This window comes from Antechinus flavipes, chromosome 1, assembly GCF_016432865.1.
Source record: "Antechinus flavipes isolate AdamAnt ecotype Samford, QLD, Australia chromosome 1, AdamAnt_v2, whole genome shotgun sequence".
In the NCBI taxonomy this organism is placed as follows: domain Eukaryota; kingdom Metazoa; phylum Chordata; class Mammalia; order Dasyuromorphia; family Dasyuridae; genus Antechinus; species Antechinus flavipes.
The window spans coordinates 402,353,546-402,366,164 of NC_067398.1; the positions used below are offsets into that span (position 1 = coordinate 402,353,546).

The 12,619-nt window shown below is 32.6% G+C and overlaps 1 protein-coding gene across 2 annotated transcripts in view; it reads left to right on the plus strand.

The window, feature by feature from the left end:
• The window catches only part of TRIO (trio Rho guanine nucleotide exchange factor), a 485,555-nt gene that overhangs the window by 393,150 nt on the left and 79,786 nt on the right, over window positions 1-12,619 (plus strand). For both annotated transcript variants that reach the window (XM_051969858.1, XM_051969859.1), the window contains one exon: window positions 452-695. In XM_051969858.1, the coding sequence (XP_051825818.1) occupies window positions 452-695 (244 nt within the window). The remainder of the gene's footprint in view (window positions 1-451; window positions 696-12,619) is intronic.

Here is a 12,619-nt window from a genome sequence, read left to right on the forward strand (position 1 = left end):
CAGTGCCAGTATTCCCTCAATCAGCAAAGATGGCAATTCCATTTTAGTTTGGTGGACTACTATTGCAATTTGCTGTTGCAACAGAATTTACTCCTCTAAAACCAACCTGTTAGTTTTTGACTAGTCCTCAGATAACAGACTTAAAGTCCATCTCCAGGCTCAGATTCAAAATATTTCTAGAGTGATCAGACTTGCTGAAATGTAAGTTTTAATGGACGAGGCTTTGGGAGTTGAGCACTTCCCTAAGCCAAAATAAGATTGGGATCTTAATGATGGTAAAACTTTTAGTCAAACATCAATATGTAAATCATCATCTGAGTATTTCTGAAAGGAAAAGTGTCATGGAGTTCAAGAATTCCTAGGAACAAGTGGTATGTTCCTGCTAAAAGTTGCCTTCCAGAGAACATAACAAGTCTAAACATTTTTTTTTTCTTCTCTTTCTCTTTCTTAGCTGTCTGGTGGCTGTGAGCTGACAGTAGTGATCCATGACTTCACAGCATGTAACAGCAATGAGCTGACCATCCGCCGGGGCCAAACTGTGGAAGTTTTGGAGAGGCCACATGACAAGCCTGATTGGTGTCTTGTCCGAACCACTGACCGGTCCCCTGCTGCAGAAGGCCTAGTTCCTTGTGGTTCCCTTTGTATTGCCCACTCTAGAAGCAGCATGGAAATGGAAGGCATCTTTAATCACAAAGGTAGGAAACAAGCTGTAAATAACCAGGTGTCTTCTGGAACACATATTTCTTATTCCTTTGTGACATTTATACCTTCTTCTGATGCTTAGAATTCTTTGGTTTGAAATCTGTTAGACAAAGATCAGTAGAAGGAAATAAAGTTATTTAATATGGATTAGAAAAAATTTGGGGAGAGAAGGGTCAGACAAAGTAATAGTATCTTCTAAGATATTTGAAAGATTAAAGTCATATGGAAGATAAAGTAAACTTTTTTTTTTTTTTTGGGGGGGGGGGGAGGCAAGAGACTAATATCAGAAGGAACTAGCTGTAGAGAACTAGATCCAAGGTTGTTAAGAGTCAAATTCTGACCTCTTAAAAAACAAACAAACAAAAAACTTCTTATCAATGGTTCATATAAAATGGAATAGACATTCTGGATAGATAGGTAATTTCATATCAATGTAATTCTTTTATGAGGGCTGGGTTACTACTTCTCAGGTATATTATAGAGATAAATGCCACTAGGAATGGCTATATTGCCCTGTAAGAGGGGGTAAAAACCAATTCTCATTCTTTTCACATGAAGTAGTTTAGCAAAATTTTACTTGTCCTGTTTCTGGACAGTAATTTTTTTAGTAATGCTTAGGACTTTCCCTTTGTAGTATCAAATTTCATCTTATTAGATTTTGCCCATTGTTCCTGTATGTCAAGAATTTTTTGTATCCTAATTCTATCAGTATATTTGTTCTCCTTCCCAATCTTATGTCGTCTGCAAAATTGATAAGTATATCTTTACCTTTATTCAAGTCATCAGTAAAACTTTGAGTGACACCAAATAACAGACTCATTGCTACAACACTCCACTGTTAGGAGACTGCAGATTTTGGTCTATTTATCACTGTTTTTATCTGATTCTTCTAACTGGCTCCAAATACATTCCATATCATTCAAAAGGATGTTGTGAGACGCTTTGTTAAGTGCCTTACTGAAATCCAGGTAGTCTTTCTTCACACTTAATTGGCCTTTCTAGTGATCATTTCAAAAATAGAAATGAAGTTTGTCATGGCCTGTTTTTATTGAAACCTCCTTGGCACTTAGTAAACAAGAACTTATTAAACACTTGGTAGGCTGGAAATACAAAGCCAGAAAATGAAATTAATCTATATCTAGTATTCACAAGCTATTGTTTTAATAATCTGTCTCCAAAACTGCAAAGAATTGAAATGTAGTTCACTGGCCATAGCACACTAGATAAGGTAAGGTACCAGAAATATGAAAGGAGGACCTGTGTCCTACCTCATTAGCTATATAATTTTGGGCAAGCCACTTATTTCTGTGCTTCAGTTTTTCATTCACTAGAAGCCTCAATTTTTGTATTTTATGTTTCCTGACACCATTTTAATATGTCATTATTTGGTATTCTTCCTTAATTACCTGCCAAACTAGTGGTGAAGAGAAAACAGTTGCTTTCATCTTTTTGTCTTTTTAAAATTTTGGTTCATCAAAATTTCTTTGGACCTCCATGCTCTTTGCTTTAGAAAGCTTCTGCTTTACTTCCACATGGGATTTCTATGAACTCAGAATATTTCATAACTCTGGAGCTGACTTTCCACTTGGAAGTCAAAGCTTTTGACCATAAGATCCACCTGTCCTGTTTTTGGCTGCTTCAGAAATCATCTTTGCCAAAGTTTAGGGCAGTCAGAGTCAGTTCCAGAATAGTAGTTTCCCTTGTCACTTCTGAAGGATGAAATCAGCAACTTTTCAAGTCAGACATTTTCCAGCTATTCTCCTTTTAGCAATTAGAGGCCACCAGCAGCTGAAATATATACTCTATTAATGGATCCTGCCTCCTTGCTGGCTTTGTGAAGAGTATTGTATTCTGAATTCTAAAGACCTGAATTCAAATTTATCTCTGCCATGGGTAGAGGTAAACAAGTCACTTAACCACTTTGGGTCTCAATTTCATCATCTGTAAAATTAACATGTTGAACTAGATGGTTTTTGATATCCCTCCATGATTCATATATATGAACCTATAAAAGTTTTATATTCATTAAAAATAAACATTAAAAAATGTGGCAACCAAAATATAAACATTTTAATAGTTTGATTGCAAGGTATCCCACAGCAGAGAAAGAAAGCTTAGTGCAAGATCCAGAAAGAGTTAGACTCAATATAATAGGTGAATTAAAGAGACCATTTCCAACTGTAGGTAGGAAGAGTCCTATTCTAGATATGAGCTAAGAGACAGTAGGGCCATGGGTAAGTATTTGTTGGGATTCCTTTAGGAGAAGTCACTCTTTGCTTAAGCAAAACTAATGAAACAAAGAATTCTGACACAATAAATAGTGAAATCTTAATAGGTGTGGTAAGAATAAGTTCCCCATCACTGGGAATCTAGATAGGATCTTGATATTGTTACTGTTAAGTCTTCTAAGGACCATCTTTGTTTGGAAAAAATGGATTCCTATTAAGAATTTTACTTTCAGTGATGCATTAAAGTATTTTACAAATGTTCTTCATGACTATGAACACTGTTTTTAGGTGATAATGTTTTTTAAAGTTTTATTTTCATAGTAAAATTTAAAATCAGTTTTGCCTTTTATTTAAATTGGGAAATAACCATATTATTTGTTCATTTCATGTAATATTCCTTATACCAGATCACCTGGAGGCTTCTGCAAAAGGTGAATAAAATAATTTACCAGAAGAAAAGCCTTCAAATGGCCTTAAAATAGAATTCTGCAGCGATACTTAGAAAATTCTGAACTTGGGGTCAGGAGAATGTGTATGTGGACTTGGTTCCATTACTAATAAATTTAACTTCTTGGGTCATTAGTAATTCTTATCAGAAAAATGAAGAAGTTGTCTTGAATGATCCCACACGTGATCTTCTTCCATTGCTAAAAATCTCTAATTCTGTTCATTCAGTGAATAATGATTCCATTCACTCTAAATATGGGTAGAGGAGAGATAATATTTAGTTTGGCTCTCTTGGTAGAGACAATCATCCAAGATCCTCAGTCTTTCCTCTTCTCTGTTAAATCTTTTTAATGCTATTAAGCCTCCCTCATTATTTGTTCAAACTTTAATAATTCTCCAAGTCTTCAGTATTTCTCTTTGGCTGTGAAAGCCCCCATAACGGACAAGGTACTAGTATTCACAAGCTTTCCTTTTTTAATTATCTGTCTCCAAAACTGCAAGTAATTGAAATGTAGTTCATTGGCCATAGCACACTAGATAAGGTACCAGAAATATATTAGGAGTACCTATGTTCAAATCCTACCTCATTAGCTATATAATTTTGGGCAATTCAGCCAGCATTAACTGAGAACTAAATAGTGTAAATGTCACATACTAGTCTTACTATGCTTCATCAACTAATGTCATGTTGCTTTCTAAACTCTAAGGATACATTGTTAATCAACAGGCCGGTGAGTCTGTTACAAAGATACCAACAGATAGTTGATATTCTCCCTTTTGCATATATGCAGTTTGTTTTTCCTTCCCAAAGGCACTCGAGAATACTTGGTTTCATTTAACTTAATGCTATTTGTTTTGGACTTCTGATTCCTTTTTTAAAATTGTTACTTCCTCAGCCTTCAGCAGATTCACCAACACTCATGTCCCTGTGGTGCACCTCTGTCAAGCCTCCTCCTCATTGACCTGCTTAACACCATGGAACTATCAGCCATATTGTTTATAAAAGGGGATTGGGGGTGGGGGGTGGGGTGCTTAGCAGGACAGCTGAGATCTTTATCCATTAAGTTCAATTTCAATGTCTCTAACCTTATACCTGATCCCTCAGGATTTAAATGTGGATTTGCTGCCACCTCAGTAAGAAGTGGGTTTAGTTTGGCTACAGTTTTCCCCTGGAGGCTGCAGAGAAAGGCTAAGACCTTTGAGAGCTGAGCCAAAAACTAGAGTACAAATCTTAATTTCCGGTGAAATTCCCCATATGCTCAGAGCAACATTCATCTTTGCCATCGTTCAGGCCTTGAGCACACATAGTCATCTGTTTGGTTTACCTCTTAGCAGGAGGAAAAAGATTTTTTTTTTAAAGTTACACATTATCTTTGTAATTCTTGGGAACTAAGTTGAAAAAAAGTTCCAGTTCCCTTTTTAAGTTAACCCGCTAAAAGAAAGAGTGATTTTGAATCCAACAATATCAAATAAGACTTGTTTTTTAAGTTTATATGTGTAACTATTATACCTTCATCATATCATATGTGTGTGCAATAATAATAGTGACAGTTTTTCTATATACCACAGGTCTTGACATCAAGAGACTGTGGTGTGAATTTCAGCTTCACTGTTTACCCTGCATTGTAATTTGGGGCAACTCACTTAGTCTCTATAAGGCCATTCACTTAGTCTCTATAAGGCCATCTGTAAAATGGCAATAGATAATAAAATAATACTTAAGCTACTTATCTCACAGAGTTGATTTTAAGATCAAATGAAATGGTGTATATAAAGTCTTATATAGGTATATGGCTAAAGATAGACTCAATTCATCATACATTTATTAAACAACTACTACATCCACTATGGGACTTACATATTTTGGAGTATTGTTGCTTTATTAGTGTCACCTTTTTTTTTTTTTCCTAATACCCTTTGAATTTAAGTAATGTTTTTCTGTTTTCCAGTGAGGGTTTTATTTATAGGTGGGAATAAAGCAAGTATTATCCCGAAGTGATTATGATATTAAAATAAAATCAACAAATTTTATGGGGGAAAATATTTTAAGCAATAAATGAAAATTTATATTTTCTTTTTTGGCAAATATGTCAAATGATTTGACATAAACTGAAGATGATTTTGTAGGGTTTTTAAAAAATTATTATTCCTACCACTATGACCTTTTTAACAAAAATGTTTATTGATGCCTTTTGCTTATTTAAATTTCCCTTTTTATTATGACTTTCATAATCAAAAATATGCATATTTTTAATGTAGAAAAATGTTTTCTATTAAACTATATGAAAGTATTAAATAGATTATATAAAATCTAAATACAAAAATGTGATTGATAAGGGGGAATGCTAAGTCACCTTTCTATATAAACAGTTCATTCCTTGGTCAAAAAGCTTTTAGTGTTAAAAGTGGAGAGGGTCTCTTTGAGAGTTATTTTTAACATATTTAGTTACAGTTTATTTCCAATTTTTACTCAGTTCTGGACTAAAAGGATAACTATTATAGACTTGAGAGGTAGTCAATAAAAAAGTGAATAAAAAAGCTAGGCAGGACCTAAGTAGTAAGATGGGGTTCAGAACAGTCTGAATATTCAATATGCAGAGTAATGTACTATATTTTATAATACACACTTTTTTAATACATCTGATTAAACTGGACAAAAGTGAATTATACAACTTTTGTTTTTCTTCAACAAGAAATATTAAGCATGAAATAAAGCCCAAGAATATAAGAGGGTCATGAGGCCATTGAGACACTTTATAAATTGTTAAATACAATATAAATGTGAGCTGTCTTTATTATTATTCTCTTGAGAAATGCTTTCAGTGTTCTATAAAAACATGTATAGAGATCTGACTATTAATAGTTTTCTTCCTCAAAGTTTTCTTTGGAAAGGTAGCCTTTGGATTCTAAGTCATCTTCACTGTTTGTATCTTTCCTTATTTCTCATAATATCTTTATACATATATATATGCTCACACACACAATTGTGAGTGTGATTAAATGATATGAATAAATAGATGCTGGTTCATTAATTAAATCTTATTAAAAGTTATTGGTATAGGGGCAGCTAGGTGGCGGAATGGATGGAGCAGCAGCCCTGAAGTCAGGAGGACCTGAGTTCAAATCTAGTCTCAGGCACTTAACACTTCCTAGCTGTGTGACCCTGGGCAAATCATTTAACCCCAATTGCCTTAGCAAAAAAAAAAAAAAAAAAAAAGTTATTGGTATAGTGTCCTGCATACAGGGCTGTGTATTGGGAAATTTACTGATTTTGAAGTTAAATGACTTGAATTTCAATCCTATCTCTGTGACATACCTTGTGAAATACACTTAAACTCAGTTTTCAATGCTGTAAATATATATATATATATATGACTAAACTACAGGTTCTTTTTTTAAAATAATAGCTTTTTATTTTCAAAATACATGCAAAGATAGGTTTCAACATTCATCCTTGTAAAATCTTGTTCTCCTAATTTGCTTATAATATCATGAATGCCACTTCAACCTTAATTTGGTATAGGGTTTTAGGTGATGGTTAATGCCTGGTTTCTGCCATACTATTTTCTGATTTTCCCAACAATTTTTGTCAAATGGTGACAAAACTGGACAAAGCTGGAGTCTTTGGGTTTATCAAACACTAGATTACTATAGTCATTGACTGTTGTCTTGTAAAACTAACCTATTCTACTGATCACCTTCTTTATTTTTTAGTACCAAATGGTTTTGATGACTGCTGCTTTGTAACATAGTTTTAGTAATTTTTAAATTAATTGCATTTCTTCATTTGTTCCCTTGAAATTCTTGATCTTTTTTCTTCTAGATGAATTTTGTTAATTATATTTTCTAGTTCTGTAAAGTAATTTCTTGGCAGTTTGATTGGTATGACAATGAATAAATATATTAATATAGGTTGAATTGTGATTTTTATTATATTAGCTCGGCCTATCCATGAATACTTGATATTTTTTTCAGTTGTTTAGATATAACTTTATTTGTGTGAAAAGTATTTTGTAATTGTGTTCATATAATTCCTGGCTTTGTCTTGGCAGGTAGACTCACAAAATATTTTATATTATATAGTTATTTTAAATAACTTTGTATTTATTGCTGCTGGATTTTGTTGGTAATATATAGAAATATTGATGATTTGTGTGCATTAATTTTGTGTCCTGCAATTTTGCTAAAGTTGTTAATTATTTCTAATAGTTTTTTAGTTGATTGTCTAGCTTTTCTAAGTATACCATCATATCATCTACGAAGAGTAATGATTTTGTTTCTTCACTACCTACTTGAATTCTTTCAATTTCTTTTTCTTATTGCTAGAGCTAACATTTCTAGTACAAAATTGAATAGTAAATGGTGAAACTGAGCAACATTGTTTCACCCCTGATCTTATTGGGAATGTTTCCATAAACTACAGGTTGTTAGCGAGGATCCATCAATAAATTTCATAGGTTCTTTGAACTTGGCTAGGAGGAGAGAAGGAAACCAGAAAGAATAGCCAGTATGTGAATGTTTGCTGTCATGGGGAACAAAATATAGTTAGTTCAAATATAGTATGATTCCTAGAAGATAAATTCACTCACTAGTTAGTGCTTATTTTTCTTATTGATGGCTTTGACTTTCATTTGAATTAGAACTCAATTTTAGGTTCTTGATCAGTGAACTGAAGGCAAGGAAAAATCTAAATAAAGGTGGGGGCTTATTTCATCAGAAAAATAAACTCTCCTTTGACCTTCAACAGCCTGGGGACATGATCTCCATCCTCAATGGGAAGCAAAGTTTGAAAGGTAGGAGCAGTTTAGAAACTCAGTGGTACATTGAATTGTTTGATAGCAAATTGCTGTTTTCAAAGGCAATTTTGAAACAGGAGAGGTTTGTAACATTTGAATAGGGACTTTTATAATCACTGTTTGGGAAGCTGGGTGAGAAGGCAGGTCATCTCCATGGGATACTGTATTTCTTTACCCTTTTATATAGCTGTTGTATTGTTCATTTCATCTACATTCTTTCTGATTTCTCTTGTAAGACATATCACTAAAGCCCAGATAGATCCCACATAATAAAATTAAGGTGAAAATAGCATTTACCATTTCTGAAGAAATTAGCTTTAACATCCTCAGAGTTTTAATATGATAAATTTTTCTCCTTTGTTGAATTATGTACAGTATAGTACCTACAATTTACTTTGGAGGCATTGAAAGAATGATTAATTTGAGATGAATTTGACATGAGAAAGGGAAAAGAATAAAGAACTGGAAAATAAAATAAAATCTCAACCCTGCTGGTACCTTGCCAATCTAATCTTACCAATACAAGGGTTTTAAATAAGTATACTGTATTGTGCTAAAGCACAAAATTAGTTGCTCACAATATGAGTCAAATTGCTCTCTTTTCTTAAAATAATGAAGCAGTTACAAGTAATTTAACTATGAGAGTCTTTGGATTAAAAGTTCCCTCTAAATCAAATGGGCACAATCAAAAGGGAGGAGAAAAAAAGTTTCTCGTTTTAAATACTTAGAAATAAACCAATGAGTTTAGTTTGGTTAGGTTTAGAAAATATGGATCTGGTCATTAGCAGTAACATAGTTTAGAATTTAATGTCTGTTATGCTTGTTGTTTTTCCCAGTAAAGTGCTTTAGGTTCTATTTTTTTTAACTGAGAATTATGATGTATTAAACCCATCAATCTCAGTGATACTACATTCAATTTGTTATAGAATTAAAGCCATTTGGATATGCAAAACAAAGACAGAAAGTCTATATCAGTAGGAACAAGCAGACTTTAAGCCATTTGTTACCAAAAAAAAAAAAAAAAAAAGGAAAAGAAAAAGATGAATTTTTGAGTTTTATATAGACCATGTTACTACCCTACTATGTAAACTTTAGTGGATTTCTCTTTATTCAATATTAAATAATTACAATAAATAATACAAACTAATAAAATAAATAATTAATACAATTAAATAATTACAGTTCATAATCTTTCTCTCACCTACTTTTCTGGGATTGATATATATTACTCTTCTGAGTGAACTGTTTGGTCCAGCCAAGGAAAAAAGTATTTATTAAGTATGCCAAATAATATGCTTGTCCTCTGTAACTGTGTACTATGTGCTATATAAAAGACACTGTGCTTTAGAAATATTATCATATTTGATCCTCACAACAATCATAGGGGCTTCCCATTTTACAGTTGTCTAGTCACAGAGTTATTAAATGTCTGAGACTGGATTTAAACTCGAATCTTCCTGACTGCAGACTCAACACTCTATCCACTCAGCCACCTAGCTGCCAAACTAAATTTCTTGCACTTTCTCACATAGGATACTTCATTTCCCTTCACCATATCTTTGCAGAAGTTGTTGCTAATGCCTGCAATGTTCTCTTTCATTCACACAGCCTAGTTTCCTTCAAATCTCAGCTCATAATATACCCTGCTTTCCTATCCTTTCTCATCAGCTACTGCTTCACTCCCCAAATTACCTTAAATTTCTTTTGAACATTCTAGAATATCAGTTCCTTGAGGACCTGTTGTATCTGAGTTTTTATATTCTCTAGAACTTTATATACTGCCAGGCACAGAGTATTTACTTAATAAATCGTATTTTTTAAGTTAACTGATTGATAGTAATTAAAATATTACTGGAATATTGCATCTCAGGGCAGTTGTTTTGGGAGGCACTTTTAGATTACGAAATGATTCTTTTATTTGGTTAATTTTTGAAGTTTTTAAATGTATTTTTGAGAAATCACTTTTCTAACTAATTTAACTCAGTATACTCAATTTTTAAAAGTTTGAAGAAAACGAATGTCACCAGTGCACATAATTCTGATTTGATAACAAGATAGTCTTTTAATGGATCAGATTCAAAGGGTTCTTTTAATCTATTCAAGGCAAAAAAAAACATCACCCCCTTATACATTGCTAATTGTTAAATATTCCCAGAACCCTCAGAACAGAACTGTGGTCACCTGTGTGTTTCTATATACCAGAATTATAATCAGAACACAAAATCTCTCCCCCACAATGCCATATTTTTAACTGTTCAAAAATTTAAACCTGTATTTTAAAGTATATTTTTAAGAAATGAATTTATATGGAGGTCTTTTTTATAATCTTATGAAATTATCATGGCAAACAACTGAGTTCATTCTGCATGAAAAACTGCTAATGTGCATCTCTATGGGAAGTAAAACTGAACACAATGGAGCTGAAATAAGAATTGAAAAAAAATTGTTCCTATGCTGTGCACTTTGTACCAAAGACTAAAAGTTAAATTCAAGACATGTTATTATGGAAAGTTGTACATATAGTGTATAATTACTGAGTCACACAAGTCGACTATTTATCTGTAAATGCTTCATGGTTGAGGCTCTTTTTTTTAATCAAACTTTAAATCAAACTGTTTATTAAAGCATTACAAAAAACCCCTATGTAGCTATTTTAAATATTCATATTAAATGATCTTAAACTTATATATGAAAAATATTAGGTATAATAAGGGTATTTGACCACCAGCCCAATCTTGTTTTTAAATTTCAATGAAGTGATATTTAGTGGAAAATATATAATTAGACTACAAAGAGGTCATCAGAAGCTAGATATTTTCAGTAGCAGAAATGTTCTAGTGAATTTTAGTCCTAAATTGGGTTTGCCTTCCCAGCTTAATATTTTCTACTTCTCAGTATAATCAGATAACTTAAGAAAAATCTTCCAGGTTGCTTTTGGCGGCACAGTAGATAGAGCATTGGGTATCAAGTCAGAAAGACCTGAATATAAATCCTGCCTAATTACTAGCTGTGTGAGTCTCGGCCAGTTATTTAATTCCTTTTTGCCTCAGTTTGCTCGTCTTTAAATTGTGATAATAATAGGTTCTACCTCCCAGAGTTGTTGATAGGATCAAATGAAAAAAATATTTGTTAAAAGGAGTTTAATAAAAGCTTGTTTTCTTCCTTCCTACTTTCTACCTATTTGTAAACACCAGATTTGGAAAGATTTTTCTAAGCATTTGGAATTTAGTTGTAAAATCTCTTAATCCAACTCAGATACCATGGATTATAAAAAGAGGATCAGAAAGTTTAACATGGTAGCATTTTCCAGTAAGTGACTTACTAAGAGTTTATGTGTGCCTAAGATGAAAAGACAAAGATATACTGCTTAATCAGAAAGAGAATACATCTGTTCCCAGATAATCTTTAACCTATTGTCTGGTGAGACATTTAATACAATGGAAAGTAGCCAGCCAAATGGTAAGGTAGGCAAAATTGAAGTGTTTACTTTCTTCCCACATGCTGCCATCCTATTATTTGCTCTATACCTCTTGCAATAAGCATGACATTTGATTTTGTTAATTAATACATGTTTCTAGAGCTTCCTTTCCTATAAATACTCGTGCTAGAAATAGACTAAACAATATCCTGTTGGGTATAAATCATTAGTATTGTGCTTAATGAAAGAATATTTCTCCAAAGAATGGAGAAAAAAAGAGAAGGGAAAGTCCTTTAGGTAATTCTGTATTCTATAAAGAACATAGAGAAAGCCTGATTGTTATGTTTTTCCTAAACAAATATTTTAAACAAACAAAAAAACCCAGGTCTACCAAAAACTATAAACTGGACTTCCATTGACTATAATATGTTAAGCCATACATAACCCCAGATTTTATGGATATCTTTTTCATTGTGATAAAGTTATGAAATTTGAGCCATACTTAAGTCTGTATCTTTGTCATTCAATTCAAAATAGTGGCAGAAGAGCTTAATATTTCTGAATTCTACTTCTCAGTATAATTTGGGACTTTCAAAAACCTTCCAGGTTGCTCTTGGTGGCACAGTAGATAAAGTATTGAATCTCAAGTAAGAATGACCTGAATACAAATCCTGCCTTGAAATTTGCTATCTGTTTTAGGATCCCCATTTTAGGAAATTTACTTCTTAAAATAATTCAAATAAATTTCATCATTTCCTCAGATAGCTGATCTCTTGATTAGATTTTTGTTGAATTTTTTTCCTTCATTGCTTGTGAAAGGTCAAAAAATTAAAAGTTGAAACAGGTACATAGTGATATAGAAATTATTCATGTATTATTATTCATGTTATTGTTTTAGATCTATTATAAATCCTAGGTGTTATAACCAACCTGTTTTTAACTTGTCAGACTTTTAAAGAGCTTATTTCATAGAACCCAACCCTAGAAGTCATAACACATTAACGTGAGGCAAAACAGAGAGGATCTTT